The sequence below is a fragment of the Gasterosteus aculeatus genome, chromosome 15 (assembly GCF_964276395.1).
Source record: "Gasterosteus aculeatus chromosome 15, fGasAcu3.hap1.1, whole genome shotgun sequence".
In the NCBI taxonomy this organism is placed as follows: Eukaryota; Metazoa; Chordata; class Actinopteri; order Perciformes; family Gasterosteidae; genus Gasterosteus; species Gasterosteus aculeatus.
Window position 1 is genome coordinate 16,934,791 of NC_135703.1, and position 23,941 is coordinate 16,958,731.

General features: G+C 42.6%; 1 protein-coding gene and 1 long non-coding RNA gene across 2 annotated transcripts; one reads left to right on the forward strand and one right to left on the reverse strand.

Annotated features, from left to right (window-relative positions):
* Positions 1–10,808: 10,808 nt before the first annotated feature.
* LOC120832427 (uncharacterized) lies at positions 10,809–23,609 on the reverse strand. The gene is made up of 5 exons (XM_040198676.2): positions 23,471–23,609; positions 17,919–21,924; positions 17,260–17,383; positions 14,030–14,923; positions 10,809–12,274 (listed from the first exon to the last, which is right to left on the reverse strand). The coding sequence occupies exons 2-5, from the start codon at positions 21,331–21,333 to the stop codon at positions 11,704–11,706; spliced, it is 5,004 nt and encodes a 1,667-aa protein (XP_040054610.2). The 5' UTR covers positions 21,334–21,924; positions 23,471–23,609; the 3' UTR covers positions 10,809–11,703.
* Positions 12,049–14,794, forward strand: LOC144388342 (uncharacterized). Its single transcript, XR_013452668.1, has 3 exons — positions 12,049–12,180; positions 13,001–13,109; positions 14,659–14,794. It is a non-coding gene; the product is annotated as an uncharacterized LOC144388342 (long non-coding RNA).
* Positions 23,610–23,941: the final 332 nt, after the last annotated feature.

A 23,941-nucleotide genomic window follows, 5' to 3' on the forward strand; every position in this document is an offset into this window, starting at 1 on the left:
AAAAAAGTTATTTCTGTTTCATCGGAACATGCCTTCAAGTTTCAGTATGATGATGTTCTTTAGAAATGATTGCGTTCACTCTATGATCTCTAGATCACACGGGGTCCGGCTGCTCAGGCCCAGGAGGGGAGCTCACTGACATCTGGTGGCCCACGGGGCCTGACTGCTTACGCACCAAGCAGCAATTCTCAGAGTCGGGGGCTTGGAAAGGGCACCTCCTGCCGACTCAATGGTCCTCTTGGGAGAACATAAGGGGGCTTATAAGTAGGGATGGGTATCGTTTGAGTTTTTCCCGATACCGGTGCTAAACCAATACTTTTAAAAGGATAGCGGTCGCAAAATATTTGGTTGATAAGACATTTTTTTTATTTTTCAACCAATTTTTCCCCCACTAATTTAAATGTCTTCACAATCATTTATTGTCTTTAAATACACATCAACATGACTCCAACATATTAGCAAATGGATAAATTAATGGAGAAGACTTCTTTCAGTCCACAACACACACATTCAGCTTCCCACAGCAGCTCTCAAGCTGGGCACCGGTTCATTCACAGCACCTTCCATGCAAATACGACAGCACAGGCACCAGCCAATCAGATGGCCTTCATGCTCACGTCTAAAGCCAGATTTATGCTTCTGCGTTTTCAGAGCGACGCAGACGCAAGACCCCCTTGCGTCGCTTTTCCATTTTTCTAGGCTTGCGTCGACGCAAGCAACGCAAGCCTCCCGCAGCGCACCAGGCTGCGAAAAGCAGCAGTGTGGATGCACGGGGCAATAAAGTCTATAATAAATAAATCAGCAAATAAATAAATGGACGTGACTCTCTAGGTCGTCTTCAACAAAACACGTCCCACCGCCTGTTGTTCTGGAGGTGAATCGCTCTGCAACACACGCAGAACCATGAAGTGAAACGAGTGCTTCGACGCAACGACGCAGACGCAGACGCATGCGCGACCTTAAAGCGCGAAGCAAAGAATAGAAGATGGCGGACCAAACTGCGTAGAATAGGGGGTTCCTGCTCTATCTCGCCATCAGTTTGTGAGACCTTGGCCTGAAAAATGTTGATGGTTTAAACAATACTGTAGATATAAATAAATAAAAAAACTTGGCTTCCAACTGCGGCTTTGAGATTTTTAATTTCAAACTATGAACAATATAAAAACTGTACAGTATACTTAGTGTTTCCCCTCTGTAGGAGCTTAACGTGGATGTATTATTTTCATTGGAATTTGGGGAATATTAATTATTCAATTTTAGATTTATGCTCATTGTGCAGGAGCTAAAGACATGTAACATACACTCACCTAAAGGATTATTAGGAACACCATACTAATACTGTGTTTGACCCTCTTTCGCCTTCAGAACTGCCTTAATTTTACGTGTCATTGATTCAACAAGGTGCTGAAAGCATTCTTTAGAAATGTTGGCCCATATTGATAGGACAGCATCTTGCATTTGATGGACATTTGTGGGATGCACATCCAGGGCACGAAGCTCCTGTTCCACCACATCCCAAAGATGCTCTATTGGGTTGACATCTGGTGACTGTGGGGGGCATGTTAGTACAGTGAACTCAAGAAACCAATTTGAAACGATTGGAGCTTTGTGACACGGTGCATTATCCTGCTGGAAGTAGCCATCAGAGGATGGATACATGGTGCCATAATGGGATGGACATGGTCAGAAACAATGCTCAGGTAGGCCGTGGCATTTAAACGATGCCCAATTGGCACTAAGGGGCCTAAAGTGTGCCAAGAAAACATCCCCCCCCACCATTAAACCACAACCACCAGCCTGCACAGTGGTAACAAGGCACGATGGATCCATGTTCTCATTCTGTTTACACCAAATTCGGACTCTACCATCTGAAGGTCTCAACAGAAATCGAGACTCATCAGACCAGGCAACATTTTTGCAGTCTTCAACCGTCCAATTTTGGTGAGCTCTTGCAAATTGTAGCCTCTTTTTCCTATTTGTAGTGGAGATGAGTGGTACCCGGTGGGGTCTTCTGCTGTTGTAGCCTATCCGCCTCAAGGTTGTGCGTGTTGTGGCTTCACAAATGCTTTGCTGCACACCTCGGTTGTAACAAGTGGTTATTTCAGTCAAAGTTGCTCTTCTATCAGCTTGAATCAGTCGGCCCATTCTCCTCTGACCTCTAACATCAACAAGGCATTTCCGCCCACAGGACTGCCGCATACTGGATGTTTTTCCCTTTTCACACCATTCTTTGTAAACCCTATAAATGGTTGTGCGTGAAAATCCAAGTAACTGGGCAGATTATGAAATACTCAGACCAGCCCGTCTGGCACAAATCACGCCACACTCAAAATTGCATAAATCACCTTTCTAACCTTAACCCATACTAAATAAGTAGTATTTAGTACTAAGTAAATAAGTTTTTCAATTGGCTCTGGCACAGAAATCTGCGTTGTATTTCAGTACGTTAAATATCGGTTTTCGGTACCCAACCCTACTCATAAGTGTACCTGGTACCGGAGCATCTTAGACCAGAGATCAATGATCGCTCTTGTAATTGTACGTCTGATCTGCAGCCGCATGTCTTGGACACTCTGGGGAAGAGAGGAGCAGACCTGTAAGCTGTGAAAAGACCTAGTGAGTGTCCGTACCCCTGGCAGGAGTTGCTAAGGTGGTCAAAAAGCTTCCTGGTGCCAAGGCGGCTGGAATCAAGAGGAGCAGTGCGGATTCTGTCCCGGTCGTGGAACAGTGGACCAGTGGACCACCTCTTTACTCTCGCAAGACTACTGGAGGGTCCTGGGAGTTCACCCAACCAGTCTACATGCGCGTTGTGGACTTGGTCCCTCTGGGTTTTTATGGGGTGCCGGACCAGTCTGTTCAAAATAAAGAACGAAAACATAACATGTAAATAAGTATTCACCGCCTTTGCTCAATACTTTGTTGAAGCACCTTTGGCAGCAATTACAGCCTCAAGTCTTCTTGGGTATGATTCCACAAGCGTGGCACACCTATTTCTGGGCAGTTTCTCCCATTCTTCTTTGCAGAACCTCTCAAGTTCCATCAGGTTGGATGGGGATCTATATGTTTGACTTATAACCCCTCCGTCGAGTGAGCTCGTCCTTACATACCGATTAGGTCCCTAATGCCCTTGGGGGATGACTGGTACCTCTGTGTATCAAGATAAGGGCACTCACCCGTGTCTGCAGGTTTCGAAGCGGTGTTCTTGTCATTCAGCTAAATGGAGGAGGCCCCTCAGTGGAAAGAATTCCCCCGGAAACAGATGGTCTTTTGTTCCCCAAAAAGGAGAATTTTTATTTATATAAAAAAGCGAAAAGGTTTACAAAAATTGAATAGAAAACAATAAAAGCGGTTATATCTTTCAAACCCTAAAAGGTTAAAAAGGCAGTGCATCAATAGTTAATGAGCTAGATTCCCAGTCTTCTTGTGTGAGCAAGAAACAAGAAGTAAGCGCCCTTCGTGTGTTAAAACATGTTGGCTTGTATACTTTTTTACCAGAAGCAATGTCCGTCACCTGGGTTTCGTTTGCGTCGATCGCAGTTTCGGTTCGGAAACTCGGATCAAAGCAGGTTTGTGCGTTATTTGCGCTACTAAACGCTTTTCAAGAAGACATTTTCACACCTTAAAGCAGGTTCGTGCGTTATTTGCGCTACTAAGCGCTTTATACCGGAACATTTTCACACCTTAAAGCAGGTACCTGAAACGGCTTCACACTTCAAGGCGCTATTTGCGCTAAGTGTCTATACAGGAAAACAGCTTTACATATCAAACGCCGAAGTGCCGAAGTCACTCCTTTGTTATCTTGGCTGTGTGCTTCGGGTCGTTGTCCTGTTGGAAGATGAACCGTCGGCCCAGTCAAAGGTCCAGAGCGCTTTGGAGCATGTTTTCATCGAGGAGGTCTCTGTACATTGCTGCATTCATCTTTCCCTCAATCCTGACTCGTCTCCCAGTTCCTCCCGCTGAAGAACATCCCCACAGCATGATGCTGCCACCCTGCTTCACTGTAGGGATGGTATTGACCAGGTAATGAGCAGTGCCTGGTTCCCTCCAGACATGACGCTTGGCATTCAGGCCAAAGAGTTCAATCTTTGTTTCATCAGACCAGAGCATTTTGTTTCTAATTCCTTGAACTTCATGGCTTGGTTTATGCTCTGATATGCACTGTCAACTGTGATACCTTATATAGACAGGTGTGTGCCTTTCGCAATACTGTCCAATCAACTGAATTTAGCACAGGTGGACTCCAATCAAGTTGTAGAAACATCTCAAGGATGATCAGTGGAAACAGGATGCACCTGAGCTAAATTTTGAGTGTCATGGCAAAGGCTGTGAATACTTATGTACATGTTATGTTTTCGTTCTTTATTTTTAACAGATCTGCAAAAATTTGCAAAAAACAGTTTTCACTTTGTCATTATCGGTTGTTGTGTGTAGAATGTTGAGGAAAATAATGCATTTATCCATTTTGGAATAAGGCTGTAACATAACAAAATGTGGAAAAAGTGAAGCGCTGTGAACAAGATGATGCAAGCTTAGACCAGCTGGACCCTGGGTGCAGCTACACTCTAAAAAATTTCACCGTAAATTAACGGTAGTTTACTGGCAGCAAGGATGCCAGGAATTTACCGTTATTTTACGGGATAATACCTTAAATGGTTTTTACACTATGTTACCGTAAAATGGATTACTGTATGTTACCGTAAAGTTGAATGAATTTTACTGTGAATTAACTCCAATTTACTGCCAGTCGACGCGAGTAACTTACTGTTTTATTTACAGTGCCCTACTGTAATTTACGGTATGTTGTCATATATTGGATTACAGTTTGTTAACATACGATTACTGTTTTTGTGTTACAAATACCAGAGTGTTACCGTTTACCTATAACCGTATACTTTTGCATTTAATTCCCCACAAATTAAAGAAAGACAACCAAACTCATTTCGGTTATAGTGGTTGGAGTTTATTAGATGCCTTTGTTAGGCCTTTGTAACCAAGAACAAAACATAAAATTTGCTGTATGTATACAATAAGAAAAAAATGAATCATAAAATCATCATAAAAAATTAGGAACAAGGAAACGTATTGTTGCAAACTAACTGCAACAATACGCTATGGAACACTTTCAATTGACCCCAGCAAACGGCTGGCGTCCTTAATCCAGTGCCTCTGTAAAACAAACCAAAATTGAATATTTAGAAACACTGTCATTGGTAAAATATTAAAATTACAAAGTTGAGGAAGACAACAAGATGTAAGGAAGGAGAATGTTAATCATGCCAAGCAAATAACACTTACCAACGTTACTTGGAGAGACGAGGCAATGAGAAACTCCTCCCATGTTGAACTGCACAGGTGTTCTGGATGAACTGAGATTACGCGTCTGACGTCACGTTCAGGAGCAGTCGGTCACGATTAACACTCAAATGACTTTTAGGCAATGAACACTTTGAATAATACAAATATTTATTGAATTTATTGAATCTTGGCTGCTCCCTGTGCCAAGTCTCCCTGAGCAAGACACCTAACCCCCAAATACTCCACATAAAATTATGTCAAACCATGTTTTGAATAAAGGTGACAGCTGCATGTATAGTAATGTCCTGTAAGTCAAAGTCATTATCGTATCTCATGAGATACTATCTCATTATGATGACTTACAGGACCTGTTTTTCAGTGGCTGACATGGGCTTTCATACATTAAACTACAAAAGATGTAGATGGATTGTGATTCACTGCACTTGTGCATGTGTATTTCCACCACTTTTTTTCACCACAAATTTACAGCTTTAATTGTTTATTCATGACATTGGCCGTTAATTTACAAGCAAGGGATGAAAATTTACTGTATGTTACAGTTATTATGACATATTGTTAAAAATCCACCGTAAATTTACAGCAATTTGTTACAGTGTAGTTGGGAACATTATCTGCCAGAAACGTGAACATAAAACGTTGTGTTATTTTTGAACGTCTTTGTCATTAAAAATGTTTGCAAGCATATCTGCTCAAAATTAGATTGTTATTTTGTTGTTTTGTCATATATGAAAAAGTAATTGCCTCAAATTTTCCAGTTCATTCCTGTAAATTCCCATGGAAAGTTTCCAACTTTATATGACTTTTACATTCTCTGAATTTTGCAACCCTACTTGTATAGCACTCTTCTAGTCTTCTGACCACTGTTTAACATTAAATGTCATCATTCACCACCCAACAGTCCGTGATATGTTTTGGTCCTGTGAGGGGAGTGAAGAACCAACAACAGCCTGTAAATCTATATTTCAGCAGAATACTTTAATTTCATTCTCCCATTCTCAGACTGCTCTGATCCCAGAAAGTTTGTTCAAATTTGTTCAAGATTTAATGTAAATCTGTTCGCATATTTTTACAGACTGTGTGACAAACAGACTGTCATCTGGCCCAATAAATCACCCCAGTCCCTGTGGTGTCTGTGGAACTGGCACATAAATTAACTATTCATAAAGGTGGTCTCTCTCTTTCTCTCTGGCCTTATTCAAAGTGCTCTAATTAATCAGCCTGAAATAGATAGAAAGACCTACATAACTGACGAAACACAACCGCCCATACACCATGTACAATTTAATACACAGATGGCACCGCAGGCTGTGTGTACTTCTGTGTGTGTTTGTGTGTGTGTGTTTCTGTTATACTGTAATTGCAGAAAAAAACATTCAAACCATTGTAACCATGGTAACCACAATGTATTGTCTATTTTTCAAGGATTGAGGGATTAAACAGATCATTGCCAATGGCATCACAGTACCTTTAAAAATGAAGACTTTCTTTTATTGGTAATCCGATTAACTATTGTTTCTTTTGATAATTATAAAGGATAATTTCAGTTCATAATAACTGACGTTTTGCAATTATCCTTCACAACATTTCTGAATAGGTTTTGGAATTATTTTACTCACCTCAGCAATTTTTGAGATCTGTAAAACAACCCAGAAACATGAGCAGTCAGACGGTTGTTAGGGAACAGTTTAGATTTATGTGTAGGTACAACTGAATAGGAGCTCACCTGAAAGGCTGCAAATGATCCCTCATTAAACAAAAAAGAGCAAAAGTTCCCCCTCATTTGCTGCAGGTAGGAACCAGGTTGAATTGAATTATCTTTTTATATTACAAATCTGCCACTATTTTAAGAATTTAGGGTACATTACAGTTTTTGTCCTCTTTGGCCGGTTTAACCAGCAGTAAAACTTAATATCAAAATATTGTCAGCTCACAACCCATATTTTCATTTCAACTTTTTTTTCTGAAAAATATATTTTATTTCGAAAATTGACCGGATTCTCTTGACCTACAGTATAAAGTGGAGTATGGTGACCCAAGCACTTCTCACATTGTAGTCCAGTAGCTCGTCAAGCTATGCAGGGAAATTAACCACCAAACACAGTGGATGAAACCATAACAAAGTGACCTCCCATATCGGTGTCTTGGTGGGGGGGTGGCGACGCATTCGGCTGGAAGTCACCAGTCATCACGACCACTAATTTAACTGGAACCCGCGTTGCTCTGAAAGGGTCGTGATCCTGTTTGCACATTCAACAACTAGACATTTGACGGTTTATGCTTTCATTTGACTGCTTGATTATTTTTCCGGGACGGCGGAACAAACGGCCACATCTGCGGCTAACATGTGCACACATATTATTGATGACGTCGGCTGTGAAAGGGTCTATTGACTGACGACCATGCAGGGTTAAGACAGCGGAGAAAGACACCAACAGGCCATACTGAGTCACATTCCACCATCAAGCTTAGTCTTTATTTGCACATTGATGCATTTCAACAAGGCTTGGGAATACGGCACACAATAAGATTTCACATAAATCAGCGTTATCCACTAAAAAGTCCTCTCAGGTCTGAGTTCCTTATCATCACTAAGCTTCAACAGTGATCAGCGTGTACATGAACAGCAAAGTATTACGCGTACGGCCTGATATTAGTGAATTTGACAAAAGTCAGTGAAGGTGTACAGTATCCTTAAGATTTCACAGTGTAACTAGATGCCTTGTCACAGTTTAACGCGAGCAGAAATTATTTCATTGACGATAAATAACACACACAGCTTTGGTCCACTGTGTGAGCTTCAAAGTTTACTTAGCGAAACATTCCATCTAGCAGACATGTAAAGCAGCGTGGTTAGAGAATACTGTGTGTCCTTATTCCAACAGAAGCCACGTTTTCAAGTGCTATGCAGCCTAGTGCCAACTGTTTAATATATAATAGAAATAATCCCGCACAGATTATACTTAGTGAACATTGTCATGAAAACTGTGGTTGTGACATAATATGCAGCGTGGACTACCAGGTAGTTTTATACATGCCATGGCCCGTCCCATTTGCAACAAGAAGCAGCCTGCTTCAAACAAGCAGCACGGCTCTCCATACACGATCCCTCGGAGATGCCAGAGCTGGCAGAGACCCACCAAGAAGCTGCCCGGGAACCCAACAGTGGAGCTGCAGGCCATAACTCTGGTCTTCTAAACTTGATCTACAGCCAAGTTCCAATGCAAGCCTTCATATAGAACAACAAGGAGGAGATAAACAACTACACCCGCCGCGTGCCTTTATGTTGCTCTTCTGTGCAATGTGGGTGGAATGTGTCCAAACTGGCCACTTCCAAGTAAGAGATCATTGGACCATGTTTTTTCAAAATTCTAGTATTTCAACAATTCCCAAAATGTAAGACTGGATTAAAAACAAGCAAGAAAATGAACCGAGGCCTCAAAAGTTCCAGATTCACCATAGATGAAAGGTCTTTGGTAATTTGATTGATTTGCAGATTGGTTGGGATCAGTTGAGTAGAATATCACATTATGCAGGTCCTGCTTTATCAACTCATTTTGAGATGCAAAATGTATTTTATCAGTCGATACCAAGGCCAGTTGGCAGGTGTGGATGAACACTGTGCAAACGACATGCAGGTGTTTATTTTATGCAGTTTCTAAAAAGCCAGTTGTTGGATGAGTTAGTAAATCCCTCCAAATAACATACCTGGGGGCACCAACAAATCCCATTGCTTTAAGTAATGGCAGAGCATTTTAATGTTTAGAATGGCAGCCAAATGTTCTCACTTTGTGGAAAAAACAATAAACTCCCCCCCGCCCCACAGATATTTTACCCCAGTAATGGTAGTGTCATACCCTCAACAGATATTGACCCTGAAATCCTGAAATGTTGGCTTGGATTTTGTCTTAATTCTCTGTCGAAGGTGAAAAAGGAATATTTAAAATAGCGCAACGACACCTGCATCCAAAGCAATGTTCTTGCCATATACAGTCTTTCATAATATATTGTAACAATAAGTATTATTGTGTAAATGCAGCCTGATCTCCAAAACCTGTTCGTAAAAATGTATACGAAAATCTTGAAGATACAAATTCGTAGTGATACATACTAAATAAATACGGACTGCAACTGATGACGTCACCCTGTTCAAAGTGAATGGGGACCTGCACCCCGTAAACACCCTTTGTGAAGTCTAACGATGTAAAATAAACCTGTTATGATTGCATTTTTAACGAGAAATCAATGTTAAATTGTAAGAATACATTACTAACCCTAACCCCCTCAAAAAATCCAACATGGCGGAGAGACGTTCACTCAAGAATCCAACATGGCGGAGAGACGTTCACTCAAGGGGCGTGGTTAACCACCGCCAGTTAGTATGTATTGTTACGAATTTCTATGTCAAATATTTCATGTACATTTTTACGAACAGGTTTTGGAGATCAGGTGGTAAATGACAATGCTTCGTCAACCTGCTGTTCCCTTTGTCACATTTGCTATAGGATATCAAACAATAGCTCTCTTAAATTAAAGGTGTCTGAATGTGTCAGAATTAACATCAGTAGACGGTGACCACGGTGACATTTTGAGACATTAGCATGATGACTTAACAACTAATCCACTGCTGAGATGATTGGCAGCCCGACCAGCCTCCACACTGCACTTTATATTTGTACACCTGACATGGATTTATAGAAAAGACTGAAAAGACTTCAAGATTGTTTCCCTTTCCACACAAACAGATCTAAATCTGCCAATGTTTCTCTCTGTGACAAATGGTGGATGGGAGTGAGAGCAAATGTTAAGAACAAAACCCCACATCTCCAGCATGTTCATCCTCTCCACCAAAGCCAAAGATGCCACAGAGGCGAGGATCCGAGACTATGCAAATGGAATTACGGGAGATTAAGTCACCAGCACTAAAAATACCTCAGGCGTGAAACCAAGGCGATCAATCATCTAAACCGCCATCTCATTGTTTATGGCAATTTTACCAAGCTACCTGATGATAAAGATAATAATAAAAACTCAACAAGTGGAACCTTAAAACAAGCTTTTACAACTAGTATTTGGCTGTATAAACACAAAAAACTCAGCCATTTCTATACACACCACTGGCAACACTTTCCACTTATGAAACAGAGAATATAGCATCAATCTTAAGCATATTGCTCAATTATTACATTCATATTTTAAAATTGAAAATGATAAATAAAACAATTTATCTTAATTAAATGTTATTACTAAATATTTCCATATATATATATTATATAATCATCAACCCTAACCCTAACCCTCAATGTTTCAAAATATACTATTGACACGCTGTTAAATGCTCTTAAAAGTTGTATGTAATTATAAAATACATTATAAACTTTAAAGTTCAACCTTTTTAATTTTTTTTAAAGAATATGTGAATTGGGAGGATTAGGTATCAAAGAGAGGCATTACATTGGGAAGGAAGTGTAATTTGATATAAGGCCTGAGACACATTTACATTGTTAAATCTTTATAAATAGATAACGCAATAGCCGTGTCCCACAGAAAATACTTTTTTTTCAAACAGAATTTTTTGGGTTTATGATAACTGAATTCATGCATTGTAGTATTTGTTTTAAATACAGATGACAGCGTGAAATCATTCAGAATCCTTGTTTAACTACGTTTTAAGGTGGATATTTCTTTGTCGTTGTGTATATCCTGTGCAGTACATTCAATAGAGTAAAAAAAACAATCAAAGAACTATTCATATTTCTTATTTAGATAGAGAATAATGTGAATATGTTTGGAATAAATCAACCCTGTGTTTCTTCTGTTAAAACCCCTGAAGAATGACAGTGCACATCTTACCAAGTGTCAAAGGTCGCATTTTCACACAATCTCAACCTTTGTGTTTTGCCTGAGTCTCAAATGTACAATCTCCAAGAGCTCCCATTCGATTTCACGTGGCAACGCCTGTGTGGCAATCAATGAAGGTCGGTTTTTGGTTCTCACTTCTAAAATTTCTAAATCGTGTTTTTTGGGGGATTTTTCCAGGAAGTGTCACCACAGACTCCCAGTTTGTAATGAGGCAAATTCAAGGGCTGTCAGCACTGGGTGGGCTCATCTGTCAACAGACAGCGACTGAGCCGATAATAATTCAAATACAATCAGACAATTACTTTGAACCGATCACATTGTGGAGGTCAATGTAAGAAAATGCAACAATTAACTAGTCTTTTATGCAGTTAGTTTGTCAGAAGAAGGCAATTGCAGGAGGCAACATGTTTTTTGTTGTTCTAGTTGTTTTCTCTTCTTCTTCATCTTTCGGCAATAAACTAAGCTTCAGGTAGAAGACTCCTCCAAAGAAGCTTTTCCAAAATGGTTGCACAAAAAAAATTTCACAAATCACCCCGAGGAAGATGACGATGAGGATGAAGACGATGAGGATGAAGGTCTATTGGTCTCGCCGCCACTCAGTTCTGTTAACCCTACCAATGATAATGATGTCACTTCCTTCTCTTTATCCTTCCTGCTTCCTGTGCAGACGGACCTCTGGGCTGGTCGAAACTGCCAAGTCACCTTCTTTGCTGTCGACGAATGCTCTGCTGATGTCGCCCGTTTCACCGGCGTAGTGACATGTTCCGTTGCCACAGGAACGGCTGCTGTGTCTTCCAGGCCGGCACCGACCCCGGTGACCTTCCTTGCTTTGCCGTTGTTGTTTTTGTTCTGTTCCGTGAAGAGCTCAGTCAGCACTTCGGCTTCAGTGGTTTCTCCAAACAAGTCCCAGCCCGGCTCAGCAGGCATCCGCTTGGATCGCGCCACGGAAGCTTTGTTCCCAGCGGCAGAGAGCCTGGAGGAGCGACTCGGATCCGAGTCGGAAAGGTCTGAATCCCAGTCACTGTCCCCTGCCACCGAGCCACAACCCAGTAATGACATATCAACAGGTCCGGATCCCGAACTCTCCGAGTCGGACTCCCTGGAATAACACAATAGACAGAATCTGGGTGAAAGTACCGATCGACAGTAATATGGATCGCCACGATCAAAGTAATCACAGGCATCGACAAGCTCAACAATTCAAAACTAGTTCTAGGTGTCTTCATTTTTATATTAGAATGGTGGTAAATGTCAAATCAAATCTGAACAATGTCACAAACAATTTTTAAATACTAGAGGAAATCAGACAAACGAAAATCCTTTTCAAAGGAAACGAGAGGTGGTTTCTCAATAAAGGTTTTAAAAAATCTAAAACTTAATTTCCAGCATTTGCGGGATTTATTCTGTTCTGTTGGGAATGTGTTTATTCATTATATAAATTATTGCACCAGGTGATCAGTCAAATTTTAACAACAATTACCTACTCATCCATCAGCCAACTAAGTTAAAGTTGACATTAATGTCTGTCCAAAATGTTATCAACCTATTATTTCATCCCGTCATATTTGTCACAATTAGCATATAAAAATGTGTTTAATGATAATTAAATGTAATCCATTCATCTAGGTGAATGTCTGTAATAACAGTAAATAGTGTGGGCCTACGTAGCGTAACGTAGCAACATCAGTGCTGCCCCCCAGAAAACAGAGCAGATGTATCGTACTGTATGCCACGAAGCAATCGTCCACTCCTGCGTGTGTGTGTTTATTCTAAATAAGTGCCTGAGATATCTGCTCCATTGCCTCTTCTCTTTCATCCAAACCAGACCGTGCCATGGATAGACAACACGTCTCCACTTCTTCATCTATGACACCTGAGATGTCATCTTGCGCTCTTGATGTTATCTGAAGTCAGAAGCTACGGAGTAGTGATGGGTGAGGATTGCCATGCGCAGCCACAGCTTGTTAGCGCCAATGCCATCTAGCTTCTAAGATGGCATCTAGGTTGCTATTGGGCTAGAAAGACACAACAACTAACTGTTATATCTTTATGAATACATTCATAGCCCATAAACCTCAACTGGGAGGTGAACATCAACTCAATGATTCTGCACGTCTACACTGACATCCTTAAGTCAATCCTCTGCTACTCCCTCACCAAAAACAGAACCTCCAAAATTGCCCTCATGGCGGCTGGGGTGAAATGTTTACACACAACGGACAGATAAGACATGTGCTCCTGTGCAGGTAATCCAGGCACCTATGCTGCAACAAGGGGGCTGTAGAGATCTTTTTGGTCCCCCTTTGCAGTAGTATGGGTCGTCGTGGCGCAGAGGTAGAGAGGGTGCGCTGGGAACCGCAAGGTTGGTGGTTTGAGTCCCAGCTGCCTCATGTCGAAGTGTCCCTGAGCAAGACACCTAACCCCTAATTGCTCCTCGGGCAAAATTGTAAGCGTCAGCTAAATGACATGTAATGTAGCTGTTATCTCATCGTATACCCTACCCTACCATTGGCATCTTGATACTTGATAGTCCATGAAGCCTGCTTTGAAAGTAATCCAGGCACAAGTCCCTGTGGAATAACCAGAGCACACTGGAGGGATCCCATTTCTTTCTTGTTTCCCTCAGGGAAAGCTGGAAGACTTGGCTAGGGAGAGAGATGTCTGGGCTACCTAACTTACTTACTAGCCGAATGCCTCAGCGACTTGGGACGGAGTAAGCCGAGAAGAAATGCATGTGGGCTAAAATAATAAAACGGCTTTAAAATTCTGTTTTTTCTTGGACCCCATTACTGAATTACAAACATGTAATGCACTAGTGCTACAGTGAACCCACGACACAAACAAATAGACCTACCTGCCGCTGTACGGTGCGGTTCCTGCAGGGCCCAGTAGGTGGCAGGCTGGAGCAGCCAGGTAGACAAAGCTGTCGGTGCACAAAAAGTCTCCTTCCTCATGTTTTTGAGGGGCGAGACAAGTCGGCTTGGCGTTCCATTGTGTATTTGACTGGTCCAGGTGTGCTTTCATGCTTTCCGAATGTAGCTGCGCAATGTCCTGTTTTATACCGAGAGTGGGGACTTCTGCAATTGTGCCGACTTCCCCCAGTGAGGCAGGTCTTGCTGACACAGCAAGGTAAACAAAGCTGTCCGATTGGACAAAGGGATCTATGTCGCCGCAGTCCAGTCCTGAGCTTCTAATTGGCTTCTGATAGGGATCAAGAAGGTTTTTGATGGTTGGTTTCGTGGGAGACATGGGAAGAGGGAAGTCACTTCCCATGAGGGTCACCTTTCTTCTGGGTGGTGCCTCTGCACTTTGTGTAGCATTGAAAGCGATGGAGCCCTCCATGTTTGTTTGGTCCAGTTGAGTCCTAATGATTGAAACCGTTCCTATCTTACCAGCCCTCTTTCCACTCTCCTCCTTCCCTCTGTCTCTATCTCTCCCCGTCTGTCCACTCCTTGTCTCCTCTCTGCTGCCTTCACTTCCTAGGTCCTCGTGCGCAGGTGTGTTGAGAAGTGACGGGTAGCACCACTGTAGCTCAGCACTCTCCTCCCTCCCCCACTCCTTCAGCCCCACATCGTCCACGTCTTTCTCCAGCGACGTGCTGCTGCTGCCCAGGTCAGAGCCGCTGATCGGCTGGTCGCTGTCGTAGCCGGCCTCCTCCTGGCTCTGGTTGGATAAGGAGAGGAAGACGCCACTGGAGTCGGACTCCAGCGTGAGGTTGGAGTCTGGAGAGCTGTCTTCCTTAGTGGAGCTAGAAAAAAGACAAAGCCGTCAAATGACTGCTACATCCACCTGACTTCTAAGGACCTCTCTCTATCACTTCTTATCACTGATGCCTTCCGACTTGTCATAAGCCACGCACAGCACGGCAGATCCTGAAAGTCCTCTGATTTGAATACTAACCCATTGATGATGGACAAATCGATATGAAACATTAGCCCTCTACATTACCTGAGTTTGTGTTACTTTCACATCTACTTCTTTTGATGAAAATCAAATTGAACCTACAGTTAGACAGCACATGTTGGAATAAATATGAAATATTTAATTGTAAAGTATGTGTTTTTGTCTTGCATTAAATCAGCGTGGAATATTTGCTGAAATTGATTTGATTGCCTTAGCTAGAACAGTTTCCACCAGCTGCCACTGGACGTTAGAGAATACAGTCTGTATTTAACATGGATCACGTGGACTAGAAGGAATGTACACAGCATTCAGGACTTCCATAAATGGTATAATGGTTTAGATTATTGAATCAGGATTACGACATACAGTCTTTCTTGGTTCATACTGCCTCTCGTGGCCAATAAACCAAACAAATCTTGGAAAAAGCACAACTTTCCTTCCTCTAGCAGCTCATCAACACTGCCCTGCTCTCATGTAACACATGTGCCTGTTGTTAGACTATGGGCACACTGTGTTCTACCACTTTCAGATAGTAGTAATAACCAACAAAAAGAGAGCAATCAAATAATAACATAAAGCTTTTGGTAGTCCATTGTAAGAAACGTATGAATGTTCTCCCGATGCATTACCCACATGTACGCACTGATCACAAATCCAGCACACATTTTGTCAAAATCAGCAAATATCCAGTCACAGTCTGGTAGCTGTCAGTGCTTTGTGTGAGCTGACAATAAATCCGGTGTTCATACACAGCCCAGGCTGTAAATGGGTAACAAACAAAGGGACTCGGACCAAGCCACACAACACTTTTACTGCCAATCAAGAAAATGGGGCATGAGGGCAGGGGGGAAATATGTAAAGGCAGTGGGAGTTTAAATAGAGAGTAAACAGCTCACTGAAATCAACCGCCTGTGTCAATCCAAAATCTTGAAAGAAATCACACCAATAGAAATGATGTTCTAATTATTCATTAATAACAATCGAGAAGTGCACTTCAACAAAAACGACAAACAATGCAAAAACATTTTTAAACCCCTCTGGGCTAAATATGATTATTTTTTTCTGTTTCATTATTTACTTGACTCCCTTGATACTTCCTCTGTCTCTCAGTAACTCGTCTGCTTCTTGATGGTCACCTGAGGCTGGCGCGGCGTGCACCTCACAACGGGGAAAAGTAAGTAATTTGTTCTACAGGAAAAATGAATAGGCCCTGTGAAAACGCCTGTGGATGAAGCTGACTTCATCAAGTGGATTGATGAGGCCTGGTCACACAATGCCCCTAAAGTGAAACTCCAGCCAGGGGGAGCAGTTCATCTGCATGCACCACCCGCGCTGGACTGACGCACAGCTGCCCAAAGAGCAGCGAGGCTCCCCCAAAGCGAGCCCTTGTTGAGCTGTCTCTTTCTTTACTGCTTATTCATGTCCAAAAATATACTAAGATAACAAAATAATAACAAAAACAATGGTTATAATAATTATCAGTTTTTAGAGATCGATTTAACCTTGAGAGAAGTGCTCATTGTATGTAGTTTCCACTGTATCAACAATCTCTCTACAGAATTGCTGAACCCATCTTAAACAAATTGCAGCATTCAAATTGTTGCATTGTTACATTTGGAACCTTGTACATCCATCTATGCCATTTTCATTAGTCAATCGATTTCCAGGACTGATCAAGAATGTTTACCATCTTTATTTTCTAATTCATTCATTCACTGGTCCTGTTCAGATGTATTGATCCCATGGGGTGGGCCTCGAGCATTTTAAAATTTAAAACACTGACAGCAACTAACATTTAGAATAGTTCATTTTAAAAGAAGAAATCTTCAAGGTACAAAGCCGCAAGTCCAAATTGGATGTTGAAATATTTCATTGATTTAGTATATAGAAAATAACATGAAGACAAGAAAATTATAAATTAAATTATCAATGGTAGTTTCCTAAAAAAAAGCTGTGAATATATTCCAAAATATATACCATATATTTGCTGAACCGACCTGTACGTCAGTAAATATAAATGTATAGTATAATTATTATTATTTTTAATCTTGCACCAGTTTGATACACCTTTAGTATCAAATTAAAATGTAAAAAACTGCCGGATATTTCTATTTTTATTTCTTTTTCAATATGTGGTGGAGAACAGTTCAATATCAATGCTGAACAAAATCATGGAACTACCTTATGCCAACAGTGGAAGTCCCAGGAGAATTGGCCGAGCAGTGAACAGGAGGTCGGTCTGCGTCTGTTGCCGGTGAGGCCGTACCAGTGAGCTCCAAAGTCACCCGGCTTCTGCTCACCGCCGCTGGAATATATAGTACACAATCAACACCATAAAGGTGATAATAACCTCCAGTGACTCTAGACAACATTTGTCCAATTCTATTTGTTGCCGTATTAAGAAAGTGACAAACATTCTAAGAGCATTCCTTTGGCATTTACAGTAACAAACAAGTAAGTATCCTAATCTATGTAATATGCTCAAGAATGCGAGATCGGACAACACTCCTCTACTCCCCAACAATAAACAAACAAAATAAATAAGCTTCATATGGACTAGTTGTGCATTAACGTGAAATGTTTCTCTATGGAAGTACCATGTTTATATTTTAAGCACTCTGGTTTGGTATGTAATATTGACCAATGTAAATTACAATGACATGTAATCTGAAATTACTAGTTTATTGTTATTGAGCAATTCATTCATTAATCAAGCTCCATTTAAACATTTTAAACAGTTTATATTATATTCCGGTTTGTTATTCTGACTGAAAAAAATGGATTAAAAAATGGATAAAAGGAAATCAATCATAATTGATAATAATGCAACAACTGTCTACCTGTGGTGGGAGCAGCTTTTTCCCTCTGCGGCCCAGGGTGTGTTTGGTACATGTCGGCTCGCTCCCTCTGTGGCTCCAGCAGGGATTGGTGTGCAATCTGAAGGTCTCTGTGGGGCTGAGACAGGTCAAGATGCTCCAGGTCAGAGTCCAGCTCCCTGGCTCTTCTTTCCAACTCTAACAGGCTGAGCTCCGAGGCTGCTGATGAAGGGGGGTGGGAGCCCCCAAAGCCAATTGGTGGTCGGAGAAGAGGCCAACGTTGCAGGGATCCCGAGAAAGAATCTGCATCGCCAACTGCGCCCTCTTCCCCTTTCTCCCAGCCCTCCTCCCACAAAGTGTTGACCATATCAAGGACGGTGTCCCAAACCTCCACTCTCCCTTCTTCCTCAAATGTACCTCCTTCTTCCTCCTCCATTTGGCTTTCCTCTTTTTTTGTTTTAGCTACCACCTTTTCCAACTCTTTAACATGCCGCTCTTGTATTTCATCCATAGTCTTCATTCCTCTAACGTCCACTTTCCCCGCTATCATTTTTACATCTCTTGCCTTTTTCACATCTTGCTTTAGGTTTTCAGCCTCTTGCCCCTTCCCTTTAACCCTTGTTTCTGAGTTTTCTCTTTTGGTTTCCTCAACAAGGCCTTCACTGATGGTAGCCCTGTCTTTCTCCGTGTCCACTTTTTCTTCCCTTTTCACTATCTCTTCTCTCATGGTCTTGTCTGGCTTCTCTTCCTTACCCACCCTCTCCTCTATCTCAGTCTTCTCCCTGCTCCTGGATCTTCTGGGTTCTTCCTGCTCTCTGCAGATTCTCCAGTGCTCCAGGTTTTGCTCCTTCAGGGAAGCCCGGCCAATAACACTGGCCCCCAGTCCTAACTCTGGATGAGAGGGCTCTTTCAGTGAGCATCGTCCCATCATACTTGAAGCATTCGTAATGGTTGTTAGCGGGTTCTCTGAGAAGTGGCCTGTACGAGACTGGAGGTGACCATGTGGGCGTCTTTTCTCCAATGCTGAGAGGACAGAAGGGAGTGGGGGGAGAATGGGCAGGTTGTGGAGTGCCCCGCCCTGCCGTACAGTCCTCTTTCTGACCATGATTCGGCGAGGCCAGGTGGACTCAATGCCCTCCGCAGGGCCCGTTGACTCAAGGTCGGCAAAGCCTCTACTTGGGTGAGGGCTGACCACACCTGGTTGGAGTCCTGTGGCTGTGCCAGGCCGAGATCTAGAGCTGGATTTGGATGATTTGGACTTGTGGGACCTGGAACCTTTCTCTACATGTCTAGATTCAGTTCTGTCAATGTCTAAAGGATTTTTCTCAATCTGATCTGCGGGGACAATATCTGTTTTTCCCCCAGTGACAGTACTTATCTGGGCGTTATCTGTAGTCTTGTTGCTGTTCTGAGTTTCGCTGACAATCACAGTCTTAGTGTTACTATTAGTCTCTGTTTCATTACCATCAACAAGTACTTCAAGCTTAGATATAGGGGCAATCATAACTTCTGTTTCATTCATTCTTGAGTGTGCTCCTGAACCATCCTCATTTGTAACCGAAGCTTCACCTCCTGCTTCTGTTCTATTCCTGTTCTCCACCTGCCTTGTGCTGACTTTGGCCTCAACCACTGCCTCAATCTCTGGCTTCACCCCCGGACCAGGTTCATCTTCAACCTCAACTTTATCCCCAGCAGACTCAACCCTGTTCTCTGTGTCATTCACAGTTGAAGGTATGGTCTCAAAAGCTTCTGGCTTAGCCACACCCCTTACACTTTTTTCTCCAGTTCTTGTTCCTCCCCTGTGTCCCTCCTTGTTCACAATTGGAGAAGTATTTTCTATCCCAATACCAGACTGCACTTTTCCTTCCAGATCCCGTCCCCCTGGTCCTGTTTTCATCTGGGAACCCATTCTTGTTTCGGACCCATTTTTAGTCCTAGAACCATTGTCATATTTGTTGAAGTTTTCAACTCTGTGGTGTTCTTGTATTCCACCTCTGATTTCAGCCTCTGACATGTTTCCAATTCCAACCTCACTTATTAACCTTGGCCCACACCCAGATCTGCTATCAACTAACACCAAACCCACATTACCATTGTCAAACTTTGAAACCACACCTCCACCTCCAATTTCTGGGCCCACCTTGGAGCCGGCTCGATTCCTACCAACAGCGCCCGTGCCCATTCTGGGGGCATTATTGGGGGAGGGTGAGGGGTGGGGCAGCAACAAGGGTGTTGTGTCTAGAACCTGGTCAGACTCTAAAAACACAGAGTCTCTGTCTAAACGCAATGGAACTGGTCGACCATATCCAAAGGTCCCAAAGCTAGATGTTTCTCTCCTCTCCCTTTCTCTTGCCTTCTCTCTCTCTAGCCTCCCCCTCTCCCTCTCTCTTTCCCATTCACGCTGGGCCCACCCTCGCTCCATCTCTCTTTCTCTCTCCCTCTCCCAATCCCTTTCTCGCTCACTGCGGCCCCATCCTCCTCCTCGTTCCCTCATGTCCTGCTCGAGGTCATGAGCAGACAATTGGACCAGAGGGGCACGGTAGGGAGATCGTCGAAGCTCCTGAGGGGGGGACAGTCTAAGGCTCTGTGTTTGGGAATAATGCCTCGGCTGAGTGATTTGGGGAGGTGAACATCGCAAACTCTGAGACTGACTGGGGCGAGGTTTGGCAGGGGAGAAAAACACTGGAGTATGGTAACCCGAAGAGAGGGGTGAGCCTGAGAAGGGGGAAATGAGAGGGGAGGTAAGAGAGGAGGACTGGCCCCCAGGGGGAGGATATTGCCCGGGGTTCAGATACCCTCCTCCCCTGTCTATCATTTCGTTTGTAGTAAGCTCAAGACATTCCAAGTGTTTCGGAGGTGTCAAGACCTTCCAGGAATGTCGGCCATCTCTGCTCTTTGTACTTTCTCCATGGTGATGATGGTGTTGCTGATGGTGTTGCTGATGGTGATGTTTCTTGGATGAGGAAGAAGACACTCCAGGTGCTGAGAATGATGACACGGAGGGAGAAACTGATCGGTTGAAACATCCCGGTGAATGGCAGCCACCACCATCGACATCTTGAGCGCCAAGCTTCAATGAATCATAGATAGCTCTTTCATCTAGTCGTCGAACAAATGAGGGGTTAGGAGTTAGAGAGCGGGGCTGCGGATCAAACATGTCAGCTGGAGACCTGCTAACCCTAAGGGAGCCGCTTGCAGAGTAGCTAAAACTCCCCTGCCCTCCAATGTCTCTTCTAGTGGACCCTCCAGGGTGATGGTGATGGCTGTCAATCTGTTGATTGATGCACATGGTATCGTAGATGGATCGTTGGGGTACGTAGCCATCTCCATATCCTCCTTCCAGTCCCCCAGCTCTCCCTCCCACTCCCCCATCCCCAGGTTTCTCCAGGCAGCAGGAGCTTTTCCTGAAACACCCGGGACGGCTAAGAGGCTTGCCCATGATTGGTCGGATGGCTGATGGTGGGAAGGGTTGGTGGGAGACGCGACTGTAGTTTGAAGAGTGAATTGTGAATTTGGTAATTTCACTGATTTTGAAAAAAAAATGTGCTTGTAAGACAAAATTCAGAATTTGCCAGATGCATGGCAGCTGGCTTTGAGGGGGCAATGGCAGAGATGAAAAATGTCAAATGTCATATTCAAAATCTTTGCTTGTTCTTTCTTGGCTTATTTGAGTCAGGACAATCTTGTGATCAAAGTAGTAAAAAAAACTTCTCCATAACATAAAAACAAAATAATGTCCAAATCAAATTATTCCAAAAATATGTTGAAGAAACCATGAAAATACAAGACGAAATCCATTTGTGTGTCCACAGGGTTACTGTTCCAGGGTTACTCTCTTCCAAGCATGGCTGAATTTGTATTAATTCTGGTTGTTTATAGTTCTGGCTGTCCTTTCAGGGCCAATTAAGTCTTTATCCAGAGGAGCCTTAGTCAGACACAAAGCGGGTGCAGTGGATGGAGTATTGAATCAAGTCAAAGTTTCTCCCCTTATCCTGGCTTTGTTTGTTGATTTTCATTGTCTTTCATTTATCTGTGGAAAACAAAGCAAACAACAAAAGATCTGTGGCAGCTTGAAAAAAATCTCCCCATAAATATTAATGCCAGACTAGTCATTATTAAGATATTAGTTAACATTTCAAAAATAAAGAGGCAGGCCGTGCACACACTCCAAAAACGTAGCTTGGGTTAAAATGTACAAGAAGAACTACTGATGATGTCATCAGTGTCCTGTTACAGTGTTCTCTGGCCTATAATGGGTTACTAATAATATTAATGGCACAACTACATGGATCTTTTTTTGACTCAAAAGGAATTCACTTTTTGTCATTTGAAGTGACTTCGCTTGTCAGTACAATTTTATATGTTTTTCTTTAAAGGACAGGCTGAACACGGAGTGAGGAACTGTTGGCCTATTTGGAAAGATTACAAAAAAAAATGTTAACACATGTATCTTTGATGATACCCAGTTCTCACAATCTAGATGGTAGAAAACTATTCAGAGATCACTATTACAAATCTCAAATGTGCTTCATGTAACATTTTTAATCCTCAAGATGAGCTTCAAAACAAGCCAGAAAATGAAGCCCTTGTTTAGAAATGCCTTTGGTCTTGTCCAAGATCATAAAACATAGCAACACTAGTCCAAAGTTACACAACAAAAGATTAAAAAACCCAAACTCTGCAAGCATTTGGAATTTGGGGGATGCAAATACGACAGCTTGCACCAAGCAGCCTTGAAGCTGCTTGCAAATTTGGTGCCAAATATAAAGTCAAGATGACGTCAATATGCATTCAGAGATGTTCACTCCATCAATACGAGAAATCAAAAGAGGAAAAATTCAACATGTCACAGCAATACACATATGGCGATTTGGATTGATGTGGACATTCCTGCCTTGATTTAATTAAACTGGTCCACCTGCAGCAGCTAGCCCTCTAACTCCACTTTGTGGCAGACACCAACAGTACTTAGAATATTGATTAGCTCTAAGCATTAGCCTACAGGAAGTCCCCAACGTCTTAAGGAAGAAAAAAAGATTTCAAACCAATTTTGACAACAGAAGCATGGCTTCCCCCACTGGCCTGTAACGTTGCGACGACACAGACTAAATTCACCAGTTCAGAGGGGAATAGAAGTTAAAAGTCTAAAACTCCAGTTAAACAGATGGACATTCAAAAACATCTTAGGAAGACTTTTCACCGTAGACCTGAAGTACCCAAACCGATATCAATCTCAAATGTAGTATCAGTCAGAACCGTTTCATTTGCACGTATTAGTAAAGCCTCCCTCTCAGATTAGTCCAGCCTATTGACAGTTGAGAATCATTCCTGCTCTCTCTATCTCATTCTCTATCTTCATTCTTAAACATTGTCTCACCTTCTCGTTTTCTCTCGCTTTAATCACTGCCGCTGCCACCTGCTCTATTCCCCCCCGATCAATAGAAAAGCCAGAACCTTTTCAACATGGTCACATTCATTAAGGCTTCGGTCAGTCCAATCCGTCGATCTCAGTCCCATCCTGTTAGCATCTGATCATTCCGCCTCAAATCAGCATCCTCAAATTGTGTTTTTCTTACCATCTCTGCCCGGTTGTTTCTCTCTCTTTATCTCTGCCGTTTTTCGCCTTCTTTCTGACGCTTGTCTCCCTTTCTCTCCCCCTCTTTCTCTCCCCTATTGCGCTCTCTCTCTCTCTCTCTACTGTGAATCATGCCTTCTGTCAGAGGAAGGTTTTTTTGACAAGCGCTCTCTCTGCCAACCAACACACCAACGCAAACCCTCCTCCTCCTCCTCCTCCCCCTCCTCTTCCTTCCACTCTCTCTCTCTCTCTCTCCCTCTCTCGTTCTTCTAGCTTTTCTTTTCCACAATTCAGCCTCCCTCCACCTCTCACTGTCCTCCATCTATCTGTCTATCTATCTATTTCTCTTCTGCCATTTACACTCCACACAGCTTCGGGGCTTTAAGAGCTTTGGAGCTGTAAGGAGACAAACTTCTCCTCTCCATCTGCTTCCCTTTTCTCTCTTTCTCCATCTCATCCTTCACTCCTCATC